The following is a 25368-nucleotide window of genomic DNA, read 5'->3' as shown; positions in this document are numbered from 1 at the left end:
CTTAAAATTTCTTCTTCCCAAAAGCAAGGCAAAGGAGACTAATTAATTAAATTGAACTTTTTTGTTTTCTGGTGACAATGTATAAGATGAAATCTGGTTTGATTTTTTTGTTTTGTTTTGCTTTCAAGTTCAAGAATTGTACTTGGATTTGTCTTAAGAGCTCCATGTTGTATACAAAAATATAGTGGCAATTCTCTGTTCCCAATAGGATAGAAAGCCCATGCTTTTCAGCCTGGGCTCAGGAAATTTCCTGGAGCCCATTAACTCAGAACTGGATGTAAAGAAACAAGTGGAGGCAAATACTCTTAGTTACAAGTCCTCTCCCTTCTTCTTTATTTTCATCTTTCATCTTCTACCATTCACTGGGCAGAAGTAGAGGTAAATTGAAGGTAATTTCTTTCCCCAAGCAAAGAAGCCACTTTTTTCTTCTGTGTATTACATATATGATTGTGTGCCTGGCTGGATTTCAAAGTCCACGCAATTCTCTGGTGCCTGAGCCCTCCACGGCCTGACCACCAGGATGCTTGTTTTCTAGGGTAGTTTGGGAATTGTGGGTGACGGAGATTACTGGGTCTTCTGTGGACCACAGAGACAGACCGACACCGACCGCCGCAGTCTCCCCCAACCGGCCTCTCGGGGTTCCAGGGAGGCACACCCGCCAGCGCACCTGGGCTGATGGCGCCCAGATTACGGCGCCCTCTCGCGGGAGGACCGGTCCTGCCTAGCTCCGGCAGGACGCGGAGGCCGAGAGCTGCGAGGCGCAGGACGGCCACCAGAGGGCGAGCGAGCGCAAGTGCTCGCGCGATGGCGGCTCCCCACCGGGAAGGGAAGGTGGTCCATCGCCCAGAAGAGGAAGCTGAGGCCAGGGAGTCCACAGAGCGGGCAGGGCAAGGAGGGTCCGCCCCTTCCTGGACCTGCCGGCCACGGCGTCCTGCGCTCTCGCCTTTCCATTCCCAACAGCCCGAGGGCCACGCCAACCCGCGCTCCTGGGGTGACCGCGGTACCCAAAGCGGGGACGAGGTCGCTCTCAGCGGCGCGCCCTCCTCGAGGCCCCACTCCCGCTCCGTGCCGGTAGCGCGCGAAGGAACGCCGACCAGGTCTTCAGGGAGTAACTGTCAGAAAGCCGAGGCCCGGGTCAGCCCGCACCTCACAGCCCGCCGCGGCGGCGCAATGGCTGGAGGGGCTGCGGAAGCCGCGGAACAGCGGAGGCGCCGGGTGCTGCAAGCCCCGCCCCTCGGCCGGCGCCCTGACAACGCGAGCGGGCCGGGCCGCGCCGCCTGCTCCCCGCCCCCGGCGGCCCGCACCAGGCGGGGCCGGGCCAGAGCGCTACCGCCGCTGCTGGAGCAGCCGCTCCTCTGCAGAGTGGGGCCCGGGGCTGGGGCCGGGGCCCACCCTCCCACTTTCTCCCGCCATGAGCCAGGGAAGTCCGGGGGATTGGGCCCCCCTGGATCCCACCCCCGGACCCCCAGCGCCCCCCAACCCCTTCGTGCACGAGTTACATCTCTCACGCCTCCAGAGGGTTAAGGTAAGGTGTGGGCAGGGGGCGTCGGGAGGACTCGCGGAGATGGGCAAATGTGGAGATGCGAAAATGGGCCGTGTAGAGCCATGGAGAGGATGGGCACGGGAATCCAAGAAGGACCCGGCTGATAGGGTTGTGGAGCTGGAGCCGGGAGGTGTGCACGTGGGGGTGGCCGGGGGTGGGCGAGGAGTCCTGGTTAGGACGCGGGCTTGAGCGATAGACAAGCTTGAAGGTGTGTAAGAATTGAGTAGGTGAGGATGGAGCACTGCAGGGGACCCAGGAGTAGGAGAGATGGAGGACACTCGGGAATGCGGATTACATCCTGCGGAGGCTGGCGAGCTAGGATGGAGTTGGAGGCTCTGGGGGCTGGGGTTGCTGAGTGATTCCCTGGGGCTCTGACTTAGAACACGTACCTGGGCCCAGAGACTGCGCCCCTGTGCCCTTCCAACACCCCCTCTTTCTGCCTTCTTCCCCCCCCCCCCCCGCACTGCAGCACCTCTCCGTGGGGGCAGGGAAGCTGGAAAGGGGGTTGGCTACAGGAAGTAGAGGGCCGCACCAGCCTGGGGGATCAGGGAGATGGTGTCGGGAGGAAGTGTCCAAGGTTTCTGCTGTCATCACCTCCCCAGGCAGACTCACTAGCTAGGTTTGTTTACCTGCTGTCTCCCCAGGGCAGCCTATTGGAATCGCTCTTGGCTCCTAGCAACCCTTGTCTCGCAGAGTAGGGCCAAACCTTTTCTTCCCTCCTCTCCCCCAATAATAAAGATTTTGCTCTTGGGTAGTACTAAGGACTGACCCGAGGTCTGAAAAGTGGACCTCTCAGTCCACTCTGCATCCCAGGCTCAAAGTGGAAAGAGCTCTGCACCTGGTTTCTGTTTGACATAGGAACTATTTGTGGAAAGGGATGTGGGCGAGGAGGACCTGTCTTTAGCCTACATCAAGCACAGTGCTGGGCACTTTCACATGCATTTTCTCATTAATTTCTCTTAATAGCCTTTCCAAATGCTAGGTGTGTTTTATGACATTCACCTTTATAGGTGGAGTGGGAACCAAGAGAGAGAGAATGAGGCTCCTGGTGCTAATAATTTTTGATCCTCTTGTCCTCACTGATATCTTCATCCCACTGGGAACCTAGTCTCCTCTCCTGTTCCCACACAGCCAGTCACCTGCAAAGGATGATGGCTGCTTGCTCCTGAGTCCATCCTCCTGGGAGAGGGGATGCCATGAAGAAACCATCTCCCAGCTCTAAATGACATTCTCTCCCACCCTCTGCAGTTCTGCCTCCTGGGGGCACTGCTGGCCCCCATCCGAGTGCTTCTGGCCTTTATTGTCCTCTTTCTCCTCTGGCCCTTTGCTTGGCTTCAAGTAGCAGGTCTTACTGAGGAGCAGCTTCAAGAGCCAATCACAGGATGGAGGAAGTAAGTAGGGAATCAGCCCTGGGGCTACTTCTCTTCCCTGTTATCCATTCTGCCCCCTCTTGGAAAAGGAGAAGGAGGCTTCTGAAATTATTTTGTTCAACCTGGGTAGGTGAGATTAGTCAGCCAAGTCCAGACCCGGTACCCAGGACCTCACCTCTAAGTGATGTGCCCTGACGTGACCCAGAGGGCCTAGAGATGTCAGCCTCATGGCCAAAGTAGTTGAGGGAAGAAAGGAGGGGTACCCAAACCCCAGGGAGTGGGTGAAGGTCAAGCTGTTGCCCCCACTGATACCCAGCATTGCCCTGGCAGGACTGTGTGCCACAACGGGGTACTGGGCCTGAGCCGCCTGCTGTTTTTCCTACTGGGCTTCCTCCGGATTCGGGTTCGAGGCCAGAGGGCCTCTCGCCTCCAAGCCCCTGTCCTTGTGGCTGCCCCCCATTCCACTTTCTTTGACCCCATTGTTCTGCTGCCTTGTGACCTGCCTAAGGTTGTGTCCAGAGCTGAAAACCTTTCGGTGCCTGTCATTGGAGGTGAGAAAGTGCAACACAGTGAAGGGTGGGGCATGATAACTCTGGGCTCTGGTAGAGAGGGATTTTGACTTCTGGCAAATGAAATATAAATCAACATCATTTGTCACTGGGTGTCTTAGACACTGAAGGCTGAGGCATTGAGAATGTGTTGGCGGGAGTGCTGATCACTTCTTTGAAAGGACAAGGTCCAATAAAGGAATTGTGCCCAGGGCAAAGAGATAACTAAGGAACATCTCATACTGTGAGCAAATGGAGGCTGCAGGTGTTACTGCCCTGGGGAAGGGACCAAAAGATTTCTCCTGATACCTTTGCCACCCTCAGCCCTTCTTCGATTCAATCAAGCCATCCTAGTTTCCCGGCATGACCCAGCTTCTCGTCGTAGAGTGGTGGAGGAGGTCCGAAGGCGGGCCACCTCAGGAGGCAAGTGGCCCCAGGTGGGTAAGGGTCTTGAGACCCTCTCCTCCATTTCTCTGTGCTCCTGAAGAGTCTTTCCTTTCCTCCCCACCTCATTCTACTCTTTTCCCCCCAGGTGCTATTCTTTCCCGAAGGCACCTGTTCTAACAAGAAGGCTTTGCTTAAGTTCAAGCCAGGTGAATAAAATGATGGTGGGTGGTAAGGCAGTGGGGAAAATGAGCCCCAGTTTGGGGGAGGAATAACCTGCACAGCAGAAGGGTGGGGAGTGTTGGGGAAAAGGGAGACAGGGATCTGCTTAGCTAATGATGACAAGTTGAGGAGTCAGAAAATTGAAAACGAAGGGAGAAGGCTAGGTCACATTTGGGAACTGGTCCCAGATCCCAACGCCTCATGCTGTCTCATGCACTAACCTCTGCCCCTGGGGTGGGGGTGGAAATGGGATTTAGGAGCTTTCATCGCAGGGGTGCCTGTGCAGCCTGTCCTCATCCGCTACCCCAACAGTCTGGTGAGTCTTAGTCCAAGGAAGGGTGGAAGGGGGAGCATGAATCCACCCTAATGGGAATAAGTGAAAAACATTGGGGCCATGTGGGGAGGTGCATCTGGGGATGGGGCTGGAGGCAGAGTTAGGGCCAAGTCAAAGAAGATTGGCTGGTTCTAGGAAAGAAAGTAATGTTCTGCTCCCACCTCTACTTCTCCCATAGGACACTACCAGCTGGGCGTGGAGGGGGCCTGGAGTGTGAGTTGTATTCCTGGGGTGAGGGTGGGGAGCTGGTTCTGTATTCCTGGGCCATCTACTCTCAAGGTGAATGGCCCTTTTCATTCTAAGACTGGGAGAGCTAGAGGATAAGAGACCCGTTTCCCTGTTTCCCTCTGACCTTTCAGTATCATCTGGCTGTGCTTTCACCTGTCCCACCTGTATCAGTCCTACTGTGATTACAGCCCCTCACTTTCCTATGTTTCTAAGTGATCTTCCTCCTTAATTGTCCCCTAGGACACCACTACCAGCCTGCTTCTTGCCTTTTTCCCTCCGTTACCCAAACTTCCTCTTGCCCACAGTTCTTCCTCTGGCACACCCCTGAAACTCTTCTGTCTTTCCCAGCTACCTTCCTGGACCTTTTCATGGTCTCTCAACTGCACATTGACCCAGCTGACTGTGTGGCTAGGGGTTTATTCTTATTTATATCCTTGGGTAGAACTTTCCCTTTCTCAAGGTAGGAGCATCCCATAGTTGGAGATATGTGAACATGGTGGTCTCTCTTCTCCTAGACTCAAAGTTCTCTGGCTCACAGCCTCTCAGCCCTGCAGCATTGTGGATGTGGAGGTATGAACCCAGTGGGTGGAGTGGGAGAAAGGGCATCATGGACTCTTAAAGCCATGGGAAAAGAGTAGGAATAGTCACCCCTCCTTTTGAGGTCCTGCTAAGAATTGTGCATGTCTGTTTTAGTTCCTCCCTGTGTATCAGCCCAGCCTTGAGGAGAGCAAGGACCCCACCCTCTACGCCAACAATGTCCAGAAGGTCATGGCGCAGTGAGTGTTCCACAAAGTATTTCCTGGAGTAGATACACAGCAAAAAGGAACCTCAGGGAGGGGGAGAATGGGGGAGGTCTTGAGGCAAAGATTAGGGGCCTGGCAGTGGGAAGGGCTATTGAATAGCTGAGGCTGAGAAGGGGAAAGATAAAGGAGCCTGACCCCTCCTAGGTCAGCAGGCCAAAGTTAATAATGAGCCCTCAGAATTTCTTCTGCTTCCTCTTTCCCTCTCCACTCATCCCTCTTCATCCCATAGGGCCTTGGGCATTCCAGCCACTGAATGTGAGTTTGTAGGGAGCTTGCCTGTGATTGTGGTGGGCCGGCTGAAGGTGGCATTGGAGCCACAGCTCTGGGAACTGGGAAAGGTGCTTCGGAAAGCAGGGTAAGTGACCTTGAAGATGAAGGTACAAGCATTGTCATAAACAGAGAAAGAGAAAATAAAAAGAAAAGGGAGAAGTAGGAGAGAGAAAGGAAAGTCTTAAGAAAAAAAGTGGGATGCTAAAGGAGCTTCTTAAGTAAAAGGATTAATAGAAACTGGGGGAGGAGAAACAGGATACCTACTAACAGGTGAGGAAAGTAAGGACTTTCAAGGGAGTGGGTCAGTTCCCTGGATTCAATTCCCTGTGCCAGAGGAGAAAAAAAAAAATCCAGCAGCTAAACCTATGTTGGGAGAATGTGTGGAGCTGGGCCAGGGTGCTACTGCATGGTATATAGGTATATCCTGGAACCAGCTCTGCCTTCAACTCTGTTGTAGGCTGTCCCCTGGCTGTGTGGACACTGGGGCAGAGCCAAGCCGGAGTCGAATGATTGGCCAGGAGGAGTTTGCCAGACAGCTACAGCTTTCAGACCCTCAGACTGTGGCTGGTGCCTTCAGCTACTTCCAGCAGGTAAAGGAGCTACAATGCAAAGGGCAGAGGCCAGGGCTTGCTCTCCAGGCTGACATACTCATGCATTAGAGGCGATATCCTACTGGCCTTTATCAGTAAGATGCCCAGCTGAGAGTCTCCATTGGGTATTCTGACCACCTTTGACAGATGATTATCTTCGGAGATCCATTTGGAAGAGCAGTGGTTTATTTTGTTATAGGTACTAAGGATTGAACCCAGGGGCACTTAACCACTGAGCCATATCCCTCAGCACTTTTTATTTTCTAGTTTGAGACAGGGTCTCCCTAAATTACTTAGGCTTCACTAAGTTGCTGAGGTAGGCCTCAAAGTTGTAATCCTCTTGTGCCTCAGCCTCCCGACTGGGATTATAGGCGTGTGTCACTATGCACTGCATAAGATCAGTTTTGTAATTATTGTCAGGAGGAACAAGTGGGAAAATAAACCATAACTGAGGTCCATCAATTTCTGAAGCTACTTTAGAGATTGGCAGAGATGGGGGCATCATATGACAGTATGGGGCACTGAGTGAGGATCTTCACACCACTGATAGGTTAGACAGTGGAGAATTTGAGATCCAGGAATATTTTCAATTCTGGGGCAGATTTTTCCTAATAGCCTGTGACTTCTCTATGAGACTCTGGAATAGTCTCAAGAATCTTGGCAAACCCTGAATTTCCTTGGTATACAACTAAGTTTCCCTGTCAAGTTATAATTTTAAAAGATTATTAATGTTTATGAACAACAGTAGCCCCAAGTAGCTCTTTTTTGTTGTTGTTGTTTAAGACACAGACTATGGCTCTTAACATTCTCTGAAGGGACAGAGTGATCAAGTTTGTAGATTCCTTAGATTGAAGCACTGTGTGTTCCTGAAAGGAGCTCCTATGTGGTTCTCCCATACAGCTTGAATAGCAGGCATCCTGCTTGGGTTTTTTTTTTTTTGTGAGAAATTAGGCCAGTGGTCCCCCTTTCAATCTGTGGGACTAGTTCTCCCACATACGCTGAGTCAGAGGAGAGAACCAGTTTGTCCAGCTTGGGGGCCAGGAGTGCCTTCGTGGTATGTCAGATACTTGATGGTAAGTAACTTTGGCATTCCTGAGGGATTCCCTAACATTCCTAGGAGATCTCTTGTGAGATCTTTGTCACCAAGTGACTTGAGATAGTTCCTTCAGGTTACAATCTTTCTTAATCTTTCAGGAATCCTGCAGAGTTTAGAGCTCACAGGCATCACAACCATGTCTGCTTAGGAAAGGGAGGAGCCCAATCCAGAGAGCAGGAGGGAGGGTACCCTGCTTCACCCTGGTTTCTCTTTGCAGGATGCCAAGGGTTTGGTGGACTTCCGAGATGTGGCACTTGCACTAGCAGCTCTGGATGGGGGCAGGAACCTGGAGGAGCTGACTCGCCTAGCCTTTGAGGTACCTGAGAAGTGAGGGGCACTTGTGTCTATGCTCATCCCATATCAGGAGGCTGGTGTTGTGCACAATTCCCAATAATTTCTAGATGGTAGGCACTTGGTGTCCTACCACATGCCACACTTCTGAAAGCTACAGAGCCCTGGTGTCTCTGTTGAGGTCTAGCAAGGAACCACAAGAGGGCAAAAGCTATAAAGTTTACAGTTCTGTAAAAAGATCTGTAAAGGTCAGAGGGGGACTATGCAAAGTGCTTTCTGAAGAGGAGGAGCATATCAGGCAGACCTGTGGGGCAAGATGATTCAGTGTCTTGGGGACATAATTTGACTTACATCCCTTTCTTTCCCAAGCTCTTTGCCGAAGAGCAGGCAGAGGGGCCTGGCCGCCTGCTGTACAGAGACGGTTTCAGCACCATCCTGCACCTGCTACTGGGTTCACCTCGCCCTGCTGCCTCAACTTTGCATGCTGAGCTGTGCCAGGAGGCACCCAGCCAGGGCCTCTCCCTCTGTGAGTCACTGCCTTCTCGGCCTGCTCGGGCACTCAGGCACCATCAGTACCAGGGACTTGGAGAAGAAAGCATGGGTTCAGAGGGAACAAGGGTTAGTGGCTGGTTTGGAGGTAAAACCTCTGTCTTGAGAGCTGAGGCTGGGAGGAATGGGCTGAAAGGGAAGAGCAGACAAAAACCTGGATTTGAGAAGTTAAACAGAGATAAGAGGGGCAGGACCTCTTGGTTCTGAGTAGATTACAGGGGCGTCTTCTTCTCATTCTTGGGTCTTGACTTTTTCCCATCTCTTGTTTGTCCAGGTCAGTTCCAGAACTTCTCCCTCCATGACCCACTCTATGGGAAGCTCTTCAGCACCTACTTGCGCCCCCCACACACCCCTCGAGGCACCTCCCAAATACCAAATGCCATCTCCCCAGGCAGCCCCACTGCTCTGGCCAATGGGACCATGCAAGCACCCAAGCAGAAGGATGACTGAGTGCCTCAGTCACCCACCCCTTCTTCCTCAGCTCAAATCCAGCCCCGCAGACTCAGGGCAGCGCAAGGGACCTACCCTATGCCTCAACCCCATCTCTGCTCCTGTTTGATTTTGGTTGTTGTTGTTTTTTTAAGTTGATTTTAATTTTTTGTTTGGTTGGGTTTTTTTGTAAGAAACTATTTTATATATAAATATAAATATATATCTATTTAAAAAAAAGTGAAGCTCAGTCACATGGATGACATCATTAGTTGGGAAGGAAAAGGATGAATGGTTACAGGATGCCCATTGGAAGACCCAGAAGGTTCTAAAGGTCAGTCCTCTTAGCCATAGCTGGAGGAGTATTCTCACTCCCAGACAGGGCTCTTTCCTGTACATAAATTATACAAAGAAATCTCATACCCTCCCTTTCTGTTATCACCTCCTAAATATGCACATTTTAATGGACTAGTTCATGAACCTCTTTTCAGCCCATTCCCTCTTGTTCTGTCCTCATTAAAGATTAAAATAGCTTACTACCATTCCATATTTAATAATCCTACTGAGACTTGATTCCATCACCCATAGTGGGAGCAGAGAGCTATGTCAGTAAGGAAGCAGCCTCCCAGTTACAGGGCAGACCAACCACGTGGGTCAGTTTCCCTGCCAGAGGATGAGCTGAGGACACATGAGTCCTTTCTGTTCAGCATCTTTTCAAGGAAGAAAAGAAGGCCCCTAGAAACAAATAAGGAAAACTAATTAGATTTAAGAAATTAGATCTCTGCCCTAGAGATATTAATATATAAAAAAGCAAAGGAAAGGTAAGTAACAGTAGGATATCCAGAAAAGCCCTCTTGATGCCAAGTCCAGGCTTGTGTAGATGGAATGAATAAAGTGATCTGATCATGTGAAAACTCTTGTTTTGGGCCCCTATCACAACCTAAATATCTGTTGCCAAGAGGAAGCAGGGAGCCAAGTTAAGGTGAGAGGCACAGTCAAGTACCTAGATCCAGACTGTGGAACTACCCCCACCTGCTTTCACAACATCTTGCCCTATCTAGCAGCAAAGGTGTTCATGTAGAAGAAGGGCACATTGAGAGCATTCTCCAACAAAAGAAACCTTTATTTTATTCCATACAACAACTTCCAAAGGTTCTTCCAACTATGGAACCACCTGTAACTGGTCAATCTGACCTCCCGCCTCCCTCACCAACCACTCTTGCAGAACATAACAGCATTGGGCTGAGGCTGATTCTCCACTGTGAGCAGCAGCAGTGAAATCTACTCTGGGGCACCCACCTCTGGGACTGGCAGGTGGGTCAGGATGGTCCCTCTGCTTCCTACTGGCTACGACGTCGTTTCTTTCTTCTGCCTGTGACAAAACTGTCACGCCGCCTTTTACGAGGCTGTGAAGGTCGCACAGCTCCCAGAGCCAGGGGTTTCTCCCCAGGGACCCCAAGTTGAGTTCCTGATTGGGGTCTCTTTTCAGCAGCAGCTGGACCTCCAACTACAGCTCGCTTCCCAGACTTGACAGGATATGGAGCTTGGCTAAGGCCTCTTTCCTCAGTGGAGGGGTAGGATGATCTTTGGATGGACCAACTTCCTGAGGCTTGGCAAGGACTGAGGGGAGGCCCTCTCGGAGACAGGCTAAGTTTTGAGGCCAAGAGGTAGGCAAAGTTAGAGAGCCCCTCATCTTCCTCATCTTCCCCCTCCTCCTTTTCCCCTCCTTTTATCACATCTGAGGTGTGTGTTTTACTCATAGGAGAGGTTTCTCTCAGGACTAAAGCATCCCTGGTTCCCCATCTAGGGGAAGAGCTCTGAAGGCTCTGGTGAGGAGATGTTGATTTGGAGGCCCTGAGTGTCAAGGTGTCTTGATTGCTTTGTAAAGGAACAAGGTCATTCTGCTTAGACAAACCCTTGTCTTCCCTGCCCACTCCTTGAGGATCATCAGAAGTAAAATTTGTAGGACAGGTATCCTTGCTGACCCCTAGTTGGAGGCTACAGTTATCTCTAACATCTAGTATGTTTTCATGTTCTGTGGTTTCCAACAGAGGAGAAAAGAGATTGCCTCTGCTCCCTGCCTCTTGGCTGCCCTCTGGGAAGGAGGAAGCATCCTGGGTCCCTAGAATAATGGGATTGCCTTGACATGCAGGCAGCAGAGTTTCTTTGGAAGACCCCAATGTGGAGGTACCAACTCTGCTTTCCAGCAGTGGAGAACAACCTTCAGCCCAGAGATCACTGTCCTGTTCTCTATCGGGTCCCAAGACTGGGCTATTGGCCCTCAGAGGTACTGACAAGCTACAGTAGTTTCTCTTTTCTAGGGCAGCTGTGGCATCTGTTTCTCCACAGGGAACCACACTGCTCCCCACATCCCTAGGCATCGTGGTTTCTCCAGAACCCAGAGAAATGCTGTTCCTGGAGCCCAGTTCCTGATGCTCAGTTATACATTCCCCATCTTTGAAGCTCTCTATGACTTCTTCAATTTGTAAGGGCAACTCCAAGCCTACGGCATCCATCTCACTGCTCAGCCAAAGTCCTGGGCTAAGAGAGGTCCTGTCCCTGTCCCCAGCTGCTCCAGGGGAAGGTTTTTGATCACAATTCTGATCCATGGGAGGACCTCTGTCATCTCTGCACATGGTTCCTGAGGAGCCTTCCCGCAGTGCTGCTGAAGGCTCTTTCCCTTGAGGAAGCACTTCAAGTTCCCCCATCTGTTGTACTGTCTGCAGCCCCAGATCCTGCTTTTCTAACCCTTGTCCTTGTGGAGGAGCTGGCTTTTCAAGCTCAACATCCAAACTAGGGGCTTTCTTGGGCTGGGGGCCTTCCTGCCAGCAAAGGGGCAAAGCCTCTGAAGTCCTGTCAGCTGCCAAGCAGTGCCCAGGGGACCCAGCACCCCCCAGATGGCCCTCCTGATGTGGTGACAGTTGGTTTATGACCTTCCTAGACCCTTTTCTCTCCATACCCAAGAGTGTCTGAGTTCCCTGTGAAGCCCCAAGTTCTACCTGCAGGTCCCAGCTACTCGAGGATGGCAGAGTGTTCCCCTCTCTGCGCATTCCCCTTAGACCATCTAGAGCTCGCTGCTGACCACCATGCATTTCTCTTGCCTGCTTTCCTGAAGAAACAGCTTTTCCAAGGCAAACAGTACCCCCCTGTGGCCCAGGTGAGGTCCGAGGCCTCCCACCCCCACCTTCATCCTTATCAGAAACAGAATGGCTCGAGACCAACTGAACTGCACTGCAATTTGGAGGCGTCTCCACATCCTCCTGTTCCAAGGCCGAGAGTCGCTTCTGGACCAGCTGAAAGAGAATGGACAAATACCAGTTCTATACATAGTTGTGAGAAGAGGTGGCTGAGTGGGCGGTAGAGACGGTATTTGGGCAGAACAGGGAAGAAAAGCTGATGTATCAAGTGATGGTATCAAAGACATAATTGCAGCTCTTCCTACCTTCTCATGCCTTATTCTCATGCTTGGACCCCTTACTCTCTCATTTCCTGTGTTTCCACAGTCCAATAACTATTCTGCACCTAAAGCCCAATCCTGAAGCTGTTCTAAGAAAAAATCTTGAAAACATCTTGTTCTAATACTCCCTACCTCCCAGGTTTACCTGTGCAAGAGTGAGTCCTTCTTCTTGTTCCAGCTCCTCCATTAAGGCTAAAGGATCTCTCTCCTGTTCTGGAGACAGCAGATCTGCCATAAATTGAGGGTGAATAATGGCCTCCACCTGGAGAATAGAAGGAACAATGATGTGAATCTTTGATGAAGTAACCTGTGAGCCAAAGATCTCCAGAGACAAGGCCATGACTACAACCAGTTAAAGAATAAAGCCTACCTTCTGCCTTAGACAGAACCCCAGATGGTTGGTATCCCATCATGCCCACCCCTAAGACCTACTAAAAAGTAGCCCAGCCCACCTTGGAGACAAAGATCTCCTGAGAACACAGCTCATCAATGTAGCCCAGGAGACTTGGATCTGGATACATTGCTTCTTCCTCCTGTTGCTCCTCCTGTTTTCCATCCGACTCCCCAGTGGCCAAGTGACTCCCCTCCAGCCCTTCCATGATGTCAATATACTCTCTCACAGCTTCTGGTGGAATCTCCTTGGGTGCCTCAGGAACTGGAGGCCTTTGGGGTTTGCGCTGCCGCCGGCGGGGAGCCCGTGCCTTGGAGGCTGCCTTCTTTGGAATGTACACTAGGGGTGGGAAGTGGTACAGGTTGTGCACTAGGGGAATGGGAAGTGGCAAGGAAGCCTTGGCCTCTACCTCCCAATTCTATTTGTAAGGGCAGCAATCTGGGTACATTGAAATGATTCCAGGCTGAAAAAGTACAGACCATGCGAGAAGATTTAAAAGCCGGAGGCTATGAGAGAGTGTCACAGTACTGGAACTCTTTCCCCATTTCTTAGGCAGATAAGGTACAATGAAGTTCATCTGCAGTCTAGATGAGAGAATAATTAGTTTATGTGACTGAGATCAATACCTAATTCAGGACAAGGGCAATCTGAAACCCAGCTTCCTGAGGGGGCATCCTGTTTGGGATATAAAATGCACTTCCTGGAAAGAGTGGCAGGAGCAAAGGCCGTGCCTTCCTTAATCCATAGCTGATTTCTGTATGCCTCCCTTCAAGCCTTGGGCTCATTTCTACTATTGGCATTGGGCAGCCTTACCTGGCTGCTGGCAAACCTCAGGGACTGGTGGCCCTGGAGGATCAGATTTCAAAGGGGCTGCAGGAGGCAGTCCCTGGGCACCATTCATCAGTTGTGCATTCTGTATCTGCAGCTCCTCTTCTGCCTCAAATTCCATGAACCTGTTTTGTAGAGGGTGACTAAGGTACAGGTGGTGTGGAGGAAACCCAGCCCATTAGGATCCAGACACCAGGCAGCAACCAAGCATGGCCAAGAAAGGAAGTGCCCTCATTTAGGCAAAGTATTGCCTATGTCAAGTCACCCAGGGAGAAGCTGCTCACAGGCACCCTAGTAATGGTTCTGGGGTAACCTTGTAAGATTACTATACTACATCATCCCTTTACCTATAGTGTTCACTTAGGAAGTTTGTTAAGGAAGTGAATGAACTAGAGCTTATAACCTCCAGGACAGAACAATATAGCCTTTACTTTTTTTCTATATCCGTTTCTCCCAGCTGCACAGATTTTATACAGTAATACTAAATACAGGCTTGTTGAATTAAATAGGGCCTATGCAACAGCCTGCTGGGACCTTACAAGTGGGCCCCTCTTTAAGGCCTTACCTCCCCCACCCATTTCACAATCCTAGAAAATGGCAGAATTCCTGAATCGGGACCCTGGTTGCAATTCAAGGCAGGTTCCATCAGGAAGCAATGCTGAGATCCAGGAACCTTGAAGCTGGGACTGAGGCCTTGGAAGGGTAAATCTAGGAAATATGGGTCGAGACAGGGGAGAAGGAAGAAGCTAAGCTTGGAAGAAAGGCTTCATTTGCTTTGTTTTCTGAGATGGAGTCTTGCTAGTTGCCTAGCTGGTCCCAAACTTCTGGATTCAAGTTATCCTCCCACCTCAGCCTCCCAAGTATCTGGGACTACAGGCATGCACCACATGCCCAGCAAGTTTTGGGGTTTTTTGTTTGTTTTGGTACCAAGGATTTAACCCAGGGGTGCTCAACCACTAAGCCATATCCCCAGTCCTTATTATTTAGAGACCAAGTCTCACTGAGTTACTAAGTGCCTCGCTAATCTGCTGGGGCTGGCTTTGAACATGTGATCCTCCTGCCTCAGCCTCCCGGGTTGCTGGGATTACAGGAATCTGCCACTGAGCCCAGCTAAGAGTTTTTTTGTTGTTGTTTTTTAACCAAAGATGTCCTAGACAAATGGTAAGAGCCAGCACCTTGGCTTCTCCTAACCAAACTCTTCAGAACTAGTCCTTCCCTGGGATGAAGAGGAAAGGATTTTCTGTGCCACTATTTCCAAAAGAAAGGTAGTCCCAAAGTCCTATATCACAGCCACTTGCTACTTGGACAGCTGAGAAAACCTACCCAGTAGGGTTCACCTCCTCATTACTAAGTCCCTTGAGCATGAAATTTTTACACATATTGGACTCCAATCCCATCCTAAGACCTTCAATATGAATGTCCATAGACTCAAGATCTGAAATTGGGGGGAGGGGATGATGCTTTCAAGAGAACATAGGTAGAATAGAAAAATCCACAGAATCAAGGTGGAGGGAGAAGCAAGGATCCATGGGATTCTATCCTAGCCTATGCTCCCCCCCTGACACCCCTGTTAATAATCTCTGCCACACCTAGACACAGGCACTCTCCATTGCCCCACCACTCTCAGCCACACAGTCCCCTCAAGAGAATGAAATTTAGACTCACTTTTCCGCCATCTCATAAAAGATCATCCGGTCGAAGTTGCTGGTGTGCTCCCACTCCTGCACAGCCCTCGGCAGTCCCTCCTCCAGTGTCATGGTAGGCTTCAGGCGGGCCAGAGAGCGAAGCACTGGGCTAAAACCCCCATTGGGTCAGTCGCATTCCAAAAGTTGGTCCCCTGCACACCTCAGTCCATATCCCCTGCCCCTCATCAAATCCAGCATGACCCTCAGGCCCTGTCATGTCCCACTTCTGATGAGATTTCCAGAATTCCAACCTCCCATCTAGTCCTACATTCACCTCTCTTCCCACTGAGATTTGTAAATCAAAATAAAATAGATTCTTCTTCTTCCCACCTTTTGAATCAACCAAGGAAACTACCCCTAATTCTCACAGTGTTGTCTTTAACTAAATGTTACAAAGAAAATATCTTGTGTTTCTAAATGAATGATACTCACTATAAAGTATGCTTAACTCTCCCTGTCCAGAGCCTCTTGCATTTTGAAAGACATTCACTAATCCAAATGAATCTCTACCTAAAGGATGTTTGGTATCTTTCTTCATTGGTTTTTCAGACAACTTCAGACCTTCCAATATAATATTAGACCCTCACTTTGTGAAGGCTCTTGAACCCTTTCTGATCCAGAAGAGAGTGAGAGCCCAGACTAAAGTAAGGATTTCATCTTTACCTCTCTAGTTTTCCTTTGAGTCCTCAAACATTATTGTGTACCGGAGTCACCTGAGGAAGCTTGTTAACACAGATTGCAGTGCCCCATGATCCCAGAACTGGGCATTTAACCAGCTTCCCAGGTGACTGTTGTAGAATGTCTGGACTACACTTGGCAGGAGAACCTTCCCGGGGTCCCTGAACATGGACAGCAGAAGTTGGCTAGGACCAAAAGTGAACCGATCCCAAGCAAACTTTGAAAACCCAAAATGGCTCAAGATTTATAAATTCAGCCTGGTAGCTTCCGAGAGAAAACTCTGAACTTGAAATAGAGGGAAATCAGTAAACTAGCTTATCTAGGACTCCAGGTTGAAAGGAGAGATTCTTTTAGGAATTATGGCACTGGAAGAGTAAGTTTGTTCAAAGTCCAGTAAGTAAGATGGGGTACGTGTTATATAGTGGTTTGCATAAATTGAGAGAGACAGCCAGTGTGGTTGGGAAGGAGGAAAAATTCCCCAGATGACTAATGACTGCTTTATAAACTAAACAGCTTATGACCCCAGGCTCCTTGGCCAAACATATGCTTACTCTTAAGCAAGGACACTTGGGTTTTTTGTGAGCACTTTTCCTCTTTTAGATTGCCTTTTTATAATAATAATAAAATAGTTACTATCTAATAATGCACTCTCTATGCCAGGCACTCTGCCAAGCACTTTTCATTTTCTCAGCAACCTTCTGAGGTAGGTACAATTATCCCCTTTTTAGATGAGAAAACTGGGGGCAAAGGTGTGAAATGTCCTGCCCAGGATCACAAATCTGTGAAGCCTAGCAAACCCTGCATCTTATCTCAACTTGACTTCTGAGTATAATGGTATAGTGGGGGAATGGCACACACAAGAGTCCTTTGCTTGGCAGAACATTGACCTCCTCCCCCTACAGGAATGAGTCAGAGCCCAGCACTCCTCATTCCCTCTGGTTTGTATACTACAACTCAAATGTTGAAGGGCAGTGAGATAGACCCAGAGGACCCTGATACTTGGAGAGAAAGACCTAAGCATCAATCACTGCTCCTTGCTTTCTGGACAAGAAACATGTCTCTAAGCTGAGGATTACCATAAAAATGCTTGCCTGAACACACATGAAAGAAGACATCCGAAAGCTTGTTATAAACTGGGAAGAGGGTAAAGAGGCTGATTATTACTGTTTTTTTTCCTTCTCAAGCATCTCCTCACTCTCATGTCCTAACCCCTAGCCTAACCCCCTATGTTTATCCCAAAGTCCTCCTTATTTAAAATCCTAGGATAATTCATCTCAGGTTTCCTCACTTACATAAGAAAGCAGGAAAGAGCTTCTACATCAGGACTTTGGGATTCGTGCCTCCGGGCCAAGGCCTTGTAGCGCTGCCAGCGACGGAAATTCTCATAAACGCCCTTGGAAGTATAGGCTAGGTCACCTAGTGAGGGCTTCTGGGTGGATGCAGAACCTGCTTCCCCAAGTGCCCCTTGAGGCCCTGGCCAAGCCTTTTCTGGAGGCACAATAGGGGCCAGTTGGGCAGCTGGTGGTGGAGCCTGAGGAGGAAGGCCTGGGGGACCCTCCTGGCTCACCCCAACAGCTTCAGAGGGCAGGATGGGCTTCATGTTAGAAGCTGTAATGTACTGGGCAGGAGGACCCTCAGAGCCCCCACAGGGAGCACCTGAGGGAATCCAACTGAGGGTTGTCTGAGTAAGGATGAAGTTCTGAGTTTGAGAGGGCTCAGCTGGTCCCCCTTCTGCCTTGACTTTGACAATGACCTTCCCAGCCGCAGTCCCAGCCCCACTGGGGCCAGAGCTGGCTTCTCCAGTCACCAACAGCGGGCTGGGGAAAGCAGAGAGCACCAGAGGGTTGCCTGGAGAGAATGCAGAAGTCAGGGACGGCTGTGGAGATGGCTCCCAGAGTGGCTGGTCTGGTGGGCCAGGAGTAGGTGGGGGAAAGGGAAGGGCAGTAAAAGGAGATAGGGCAGCACCAGGTTTCATAGTCACATCTGGTCCCGGAAGTGGAGATGCTGTTGAGACAAAGAAAAAGAGAGAATGAAGTAGGACAAAGGAGGCCAGAAGTTAGGCCATCTGAGAACCCCTAAAGAATAAGAATCAGAGCACTGCTGGTGATGTGGCTCAGCGATAGTGTCACTTGCTTAGCATGCATGAGACTCTGGGTTCAAACTCCAGTACCACAAAAAAAAAAAAAAAAAAAAAAATCAGAGAACTGATTCTCAACAGGTGAAGGAAGAGATATGGATGAATTTGTGCAGCTTGCTTCCTAAAATCACTTGGTCCCCTAAGTGATTTTTTTGGGGGTACTAGGGATTGAAACCAGAGGTGCTTTACAACTGAGCCATATCCTCAGCCCTTTTTATTTTTTTATTTTGAGACAGGGTCTCACTAAGTTGCTTGGGTCTCCATAAAGTTGCTGAGGCTGGCCTCGAACTTGTGATCCTCCTGCCTTAGTCTCCCAAGTTGCTGGGATTTCAGTCCCCAAATTATTTTGATATTCTTATTCCCAGTTGAGAATTACTGAACTAGAGACGTTGCTTTCTTTCAACAAGGCACACAGACCCCTGTCTGCCAGGAAAAGGCAAGCCCAAACCATCACCACCTCTGAGAGCTTCTTTAGGAACATTCCTGGCAGACCTTCCCTGTGAGTCCCATATGCTATTTACTAAGACAAGGATCTGAGTTGACACCTGTGCAGTAAAGAAACTAGTCCAAGAAAACTTCTGGTTCCTCCCACAGAGCCCTTAAGAAGGTGGTGGTTCCAAAAAGATTATTGGCCCAACCTCTCCTCCTTTTCCTTTTCCTGATGCTCCTTACAATCTCCTTCACTTCCTTTCCTAATCTAAAGCAACAGAAGAAAGATGCAATCTATGATAAGGAGCACTGACTCTTCTGAATTCATGAAGTTCAGACCCTACAGCACATCCTGCCCAGCATACACCATTCCCACCAACTCCAAATAAGACATTCAAACCTCCTGCTCCCAGCTGCTCTGTGGAAGTGCAGTTCCCAGAAGGAGATGTGTGGATTGATGTTTGGTTCCCAGAAATTTTGTTACATAACAGTCAGGGATAACTAGAGAGGATTAGATAAGGACCAGGAAATGGAGAGGGGAGGGCAGTAGGGGGAAGGAGGTATCTAGAGCTGTAAATAATATGCTGGACACATTAAAATATGGTGATGCAGACTATCTGTAGTTCTTCTATTTAGAGCTCCTAATATCAGAAACTTAGGACACAACAGGAACATGAGATTGAGTCTGTGCTAAGGAGAGGACAATTGAAGTCCAGAACACAGGTTCTGCAGAGGAGGAGCCATGTGGACTCCAGTCAAGGAAACCAGGGATAAGCACACAAATGTGTACTGAATTAATGTGACCTATACCTTCTGGAACTTTTAATAATAATAATAATAGAACATAAGTAGCCTAATTTCAAGTTACTCTCCTCCCCTTCTTTTTTTTCAATATTTATTTTTTAGTTGTAGTTGGACACAATACTTTTATTTATTTATTTTTATGTGGTGCTGAGGATCAAACCCAGTGCCTCACACATGCTAGACAAGCGTTCTACCCCTGAGCCATAACCCCAGCCCCCTCCTCCCCTTCTTACAAAGAATACTTCAACAACAAACCAACAACCCTCCAATTCTGCTTCTTGACCAGGAAGTAGAAATGGATATGAGCAAACTTACATTCAAATCATCTTAGCCATACAACAGGAGACCAAGACCTGCCATGAAGTACCAACCACAATGAAATAGGTGTAAGGCCTGAGTTCCACAGAGGTAGACACACCAAGAGTATCTCAGGGAAGCCTCAGCTTTCACCATGGCTGAAGTGACCCACCTCCTCTGGCCCTGACAAATCAATAAAGACTGCACCCTGAGCTGAAAGAGAAGCCACCTCCGGGGATGGAAGGAATTGTAAAGCTCTGAGCAGGGGCAGTTATATACCTTCCAGCCCCAATTCCAGGAGTATGTGCTCCTATAATGGATAACACCTCTGAACAGTTCTTTAGCTAATTCTCCCTACCCTAATTACTTCTGCCCCCACACCCACCCACATACACACACACCTATCATCCTACTTCCCGTCATGATATAAAGAGAAACCCTGGCTCTATTCTCTCAAGGTAAGATTCTAGATTGGGCTCCAGTTGCCTAAAGAAGATTCAGGAACTTGGACCTTTCCCTGGATCTTTTCTGTGCCACTGCTGCTGCACATGGCTCTGCCCTCACCATACAGATACATGTTGAAATGGTACCTCTTCAGAGAATCAAGCTGTTAACTAACTGCCATCCATTCCCTATACTCAGAATGTTTCCTCTGAGGAGCCTTGATTCACCTCCAAGGAGGCCCTTTTCCTTCCTCAGTCCCTAATCTTAATGGCAAAATCTTCTTCCCTAGCCTTTGGTGGCAGCAGGGGTGGGGAGGTGTTAGTATCTCATGTAGCTCCAGATCAGCTTAAAGAGCTGGTCCCCAGATGAAGGGGCAAATTTGAATCCCCAAGGATGTTAGCCTATGGAAGGGATCCTCCCCCACCACCTGAAACTTACCTCCATCTGAAGCCATCTCCCAGGTTTGGGCACTAACTGTGTCTGTCTAGAAGCCTCCAGAATGAGACAGGTCCAGGTCCCAGAGAGTGACTGGCACCAACAGATACACAGGTATCCAAGGAAGGGAGGGCAAAGATTTGATCAAAATAGAACTAGAATCTAGGACTCAAGTATTCTGCAGTGGGGGAAGGGGAGGGAGTTGTGGGGTGGAGTGGGGGCAGGGAGATATTCCACAAATGGTTCTAGTAAGTAGCAAAAATTAGAACTTCCTCCAAACTAGAATTGGCAACACATTTATGTGTACCTCTTTAGGGCAATTTGAAATATCCCTTCTCAAATGCCAAACACAGTGCAGTTTACCTTTCAACTGTGTGTACTTCAATTCTTCACCAATATATCTAATTCTATGCCCTTCAATCCCACCCAGTTCTGTAACTGATTTCCTATTAATAGCAGGTTGGGATAAGCCCTTGGCTTAATTCAAGGATGACTATAGTTCCTCAACCAATTCAAAGCACATACTCTGAAAATTAAAGGATCAAGGGAACTAATTGTTTAAAATTAGACTCGTCCCAAATGATTCAGGGTGTTCCTTCAACTCCTGTGAACATATTACTTTCTTGAAAGCTGCCCTGTAGTCCCCAAACACCCATTACCATAAGGTCTGCAGTCCACAGACACTACAGCCTTAATAAAACCAAGTAGACTAAAACTGCAAGTCCAGAAAGTACTTCATTTTGTTAAATTACTGCTCTCCCCTCAACATGGTGTTTGAATTTGGTGTGTGTGTGGGGGACTCTTTACCACTGAACTACATTCCCAATTGTCTCCTCTCCCCCACCTTTTTTTTTTTTTTTTTTTTTTTAAAAAAAAAAAGAACCTAGCTAGCTAAATTGCCAACGCTGTCCTGGAACTTGTGATTGTTTGCCTCAGTCTAAGTCGTTGCAATTATATGCATGCAACACCGCACCCCGATTTCCTTTGTTTTGCTTTATTTTTACAGTTTTTATATAGGTAGCACATTAGCATGGTTCAAAAGTCAACTGTGCAAAATGAATATACCTCAAGGTCTTCTGCCCACTACTTTCCCCTGAAACCAAATTCTCTATCCCAAAGGAAACCAATATCTTCTGTTTCTTGTGGATCTTTGCAAAGATATTTTAAGCAACTACAAGCAAATGCGAACTCTATTCTTTAGACCGGTGCAGTGGCACTCGCCTACAGCCTATAATCTCAGCGACTCTGAATACTGAAGCAGGAGGATCTCTAAATTGAAGTCAGCCTGGGCAATTTAGTGAGATCCTGTCTCCAAATAATAATAATAATAATAATAATAATAATATTTTTTCAGTTTTTTCTGGTTACAAAATCAACATGTCCCAACGTCTCTGCCATCATCTCTGAAATGACAACTTGGTTCCAATTTTTATTTCTTTAGAATCCTATAAGAAGAATTTCTACATTCTTTTAAAAGTTTGATATACTACTAGAATGGACACTATAATTCATTACTCACCACTATAAGTACGTTGAATTTGCGGTAAAGAGGCCTGAGTTTGAATCTTGGTTCGACTACTAGAACATCACCAACTTCATAAAATAACTTTACGCTCTCTTCGCTTTGCAGAATATCGAATACCCATCATGCACTCTTTACCGCCAATACTTTGAAATGAAGCGGAGGAACCGGATGTAAAAGTGGGATCTTTTTTCTTCCCTAGGGTTAAAAGGATTCTGAATCCCAGAGCCCTTGTTTCTCTAGACATTAGCAAGGCACTGCCTCTGAAATGGGTGTGCATCTTTAGATAAAGACAGGACTGCACACAGCAATATTCAGTTCACATCCATCCCTACCTTTCTCTCAAACGACTACTAGTACCTGGCACATAGTGGGCACACTTTATGGGTCTTAGAAAGCCTGCAAGGTTGCAACTGGCGTCACAGGCCAAATGCTGCACCACTGTGCCCTCTTCTGGCCTGCTGAATATAAGGCAAAAAATGGACTACATTTCCCGGCATCCCTCGGGGCAGTCTTCCGGCGACACAGGAAGGAAATTGACAGACACGTGTTGCAGACGGACTTGGAGCCTCGGGTTTAAACGTGGTCATGTTTCTCCAGTATTATCTCAATGAGCAAGGAGATCGAGTCTACACATTGAAGGTAAGAAGAGGAAACGTTGTAAGTGGGCATGACGAGAAGCATTTTTCGTAAGTGGGAAGAGCGGTTGAGGCCAGCCTCTGAGCTGCTTGTCTGGGTGCGGGATACCAGAAAGTCTGGCACCGAGGCGCGGTAGAAACGCAGTGCGCAGCTTCTCCATCTGACCGTCGTGTCTCGGTGCTGCTCTCTCCAAGTCCCATCACTCTTTTGTGTGTGTGCTGGGGATTGAACCCAGGGCCTTGTGCATGCAAGGCAAGCACTCTGTCAACTGAGCTGTATCCCCAGGCTTACTTCATCACTCTTGTATTGAGATCATTTTCCTTTTTCCTCGAGCAGAAATTTGACCCTATGGGACAACAGACCTGCTCAGCCCATCCTGCTCGGTTCTCCCCGGACGACAAATACTCGCGACACCGAATCACCATCAAGAAAAGGTTCAAGGTGCTCATGACTCAGCAACCGCGCCCTGTTCTCTGAGGGTCCCTTAAATTTCATGTTTCGTCTGTCGCCTGCTTCGAAGAATCCGTAACCCAACCACCCATGCCCTTTGGAATCCAGTCTCCTCCAATTGCCTTTGATCATGCTTGTATGAGGCCATCAAGGTGGCATCCTCTTTAAAGGGAACACGTTTTTCATATTTTGAATTATTGCCATGTTATTAAAGATAAAATGATTTGAAAGAGCTCATTTTCTGTTTTGTTGAAGAAAAGATTGGTAATTTTTATTTTTAATGAGAGGAGGATGAGGGAGAGACTACCACTGGTGGTTATAAAAAGACCACTTGAAAGAAAAATTTCAGTTATTGCCTGTAACTGTAGTGCGGTGTTCAGTGAATGACAGGACAGTTTAGGGATGGAGAAGAGGTTGAGAAAGACTCCCAGAAATGTCAGTATTCACTGAAAAATATCCAAGTAATTTCTTGCTCCTTTAACATGTTTAGATTCAAACTGAGTTTTTTTAAAATATAATATTTAGACGTATTTTAGAGTGAAGGCAGTCAGTTGGAAGTCAGGCCACTCATATTATTTTCCTCTCTTTGTATAACTTTGATAATGTTACTTAACCTATTTAGTTCTCTTTTTCTCTATTTTCTAAGTTCTCTCCCAACTTTGAAATTGAAAGGGTTTAGTAGTGGATCTCAATGTATCTACAGTGTTTGTCCAGTTGATATAAATAGGAATGACTTTAAACTTACTTGTTCTCCCTCTGGAAATACTCCTAGGTTTAGTTCTCTCTAGTTGTTTTTTTTACACATACCTACCTTTAGTTTGTCTCTTTGGCAGCTAGGAACTATGTGGAACTTCCCACATATTTTAATTTAAAAGATGAAGTATCAGAGGTTCGAGCAGGGATTTTTGTTTTTCAAACTACTGTTGGGGCTTAATTTTAAAAAGAGTGCTAGAAGTTTCTCAGGACTTGAATTTCAATCATGGAGCAATTTTTTTTTTATCATATTAATTCATATTAGAGTGATAGTGAGGTAAAATATTATATGGACAGTCAAGAAATGTTAGTTTGCTTATTCCTATCCTCAAGTTAATCAACTATTTCCCAGTCTTTTCATTCCTGGCTTTTGATACTGGTCTGAATACATTTGCTTAATGCCACTGATTTTAAATTGCTTTGTGGAGATTGTATTGTAATTCTGCAATCTTTTTCAACCACATAAAAAGTCGGGGCTCCAGAAGCAGATGTAACTTAAATTAGCACATATGTCATTTATGAAGACTAACCTTGGAAAGGGGTAGATGTGTTTGTCTTGGACTCTGCTGAATAACCATTCAGGCAAAAAAAAAAAGTTCAGGATATTTGTTGAGTGCTGATGGGAAATAGAAAAAAATCTATGGATTTGGACCATGACTAACAGAAGACATGATCAGGTACAAGAATGGTGAAATGAGATATTTGGCTCTGTAATTTTATTTCTTAGCTGGTTCATTTACAGGGTTTTTAGCATTGCATGTGAGAGCTTTAAAATTAATCTTATCCTGTTAAAGGGATAAAGAAGTGTTAGCCAGACATAATAATGTACTCCTATAATCCTAGAAACTCAGGAGGCTGAGGCAGGAGGCACAAGTTTCAGGCCAGCCTGGGCAATTTAGAACTTGTCTCAAAATTTAAAAAAAGAAAAAGAAAAAAGAAAGAAATTGCTGGGGGGTGTTGCTCAGTGGTAGAGAAACCCTATTTTTTGTTTTGGTTTTCGTTTTTTTTGGGGGGCTACTGGGGATTGAACTCAGGGGGCACTCAACTACTGAGCCACACCCCCAGTCCTTTTTTTTTTTTTTGTATTTTAGCTAGAGACTGGGTCTCACAGAGTTGCGTAGCACTTGCTTTTGGTGAAGCTGGCTTTGAACTTGTGATCTTCCTACCTCAGCTTCCTGAGCTGCTGGGGTTACAGGTGACGCTTGTGCCACTGTACCCAGCAAGCCCTGGGTTTAATCCACAGGATAACAAAAAAAGAAGTGTTAAAAACTGCAGATGACTAGAAAAAGGATCTGCAGTGGAAGTTTTTAACAACTAAAGTTAATAGGTAAATTCTGCCAGTTTTTTTTCAATATTGAATGCAGTCCAAATTGTCTTTTCTGGTATCCAGGATTGAACCCAGTAGTACCTCACAGGTTAGGCAAATGCTCTACTACTGAACTACATCCAGCCCTTTTTTTTTTTTTTAAATTTATTGTGTTGGCCTCCTGAATTGCTGGGATACAGCTGTTTTTTGTTTTTTTTTTTTTAATTTTGAGACAGGGTCCCTCTAAGTTGTCCAGTGTGACCTTGAATTTGGATCCTCCTCTCTTAATCTTCAAAGTAGTTGGGATTACAGTCCTGTGCCAGTGCACCTGGCTAATTATGTTTTTATCTTATATATTTTTTTAAAAAAAACAAAAGATTAGCTTTGTTCTATGCCTCCAGTTGTATAGACTGAAATAAAAATAATTTAATCTCGGGGCTGGGGATGTGGCTCAAG

At 47.5% G+C, this 25368-nt stretch overlaps 3 protein-coding genes across 4 annotated transcripts in view; 2 read left to right on the top strand and 1 right to left on the bottom strand.

The window, feature by feature from the left end:
* Positions 1-788: 788 nt before the first annotated feature.
* Lpcat4 (lysophosphatidylcholine acyltransferase 4) lies at positions 789-9571 on the top strand. The gene is made up of 14 exons (XM_078049897.1): positions 789-1525; positions 2792-2934; positions 3244-3464; positions 3786-3898; positions 3994-4054; positions 4325-4383; positions 4580-4614; positions 5145-5199; positions 5323-5405; positions 5662-5787; positions 6160-6292; positions 7606-7704; positions 8049-8205; positions 8503-9571. The coding sequence occupies exons 1-14, from the start codon at positions 1412-1414 to the stop codon at positions 8676-8678; spliced, it is 1575 nt and encodes a 524-aa protein (XP_077906023.1). The 5' UTR covers positions 789-1411; the 3' UTR covers positions 8679-9571.
* Positions 9572-9759: 188 nt separating this feature from the next.
* Nutm1 (NUT midline carcinoma family member 1) overlaps positions 9760-25368 on the bottom strand; it is a 40745-nt gene continuing 25136 nt past the window's right edge. Inside the window, exons 1-7 of one of the 2 annotated variants that reach the window (XM_040274188.2) lie at positions 21762-22165; positions 16989-17700; positions 14999-15127; positions 13319-13458; positions 12567-12844; positions 12260-12376; positions 9760-11950 (exon numbers count right to left, since the gene is read on the bottom strand). In XM_040274188.2, the coding sequence (XP_040130122.2) occupies positions 9998-11950; positions 12260-12376; positions 12567-12844; positions 13319-13458; positions 14999-15127; positions 16989-17671 (3300 nt within the window). In that variant the 5' untranslated portion in view covers positions 17672-17700; positions 21762-22165 and the 3' untranslated portion in view covers positions 9760-9997. Of the gene's footprint in view, positions 11951-12259; positions 12377-12566; positions 12845-13318; positions 13459-14998; positions 15128-16988; positions 17701-21761; positions 22166-25368 lie in introns of those variants that run through there. The other variant, XM_078049896.1, reaches the window with a different exon arrangement.
* Nop10 (NOP10 ribonucleoprotein) lies at positions 22259-23090 on the top strand. The gene is made up of 2 exons (XM_005337146.5): positions 22259-22406; positions 22740-23090. The coding sequence occupies exons 1-2, from the start codon at positions 22353-22355 to the stop codon at positions 22878-22880; spliced, it is 195 nt and encodes a 64-aa protein (XP_005337203.1). The 5' UTR covers positions 22259-22352; the 3' UTR covers positions 22881-23090.

This window comes from Ictidomys tridecemlineatus, chromosome 5 (genome assembly GCF_052094955.1).
Source record: "Ictidomys tridecemlineatus isolate mIctTri1 chromosome 5, mIctTri1.hap1, whole genome shotgun sequence".
Classification (NCBI taxonomy): Eukaryota; Metazoa; Chordata; class Mammalia; order Rodentia; family Sciuridae; genus Ictidomys; species Ictidomys tridecemlineatus.
The sequence above is the reverse complement of the archived record's forward strand: the minus strand, read 5'-3'. Positions and strand labels throughout refer to the sequence as shown.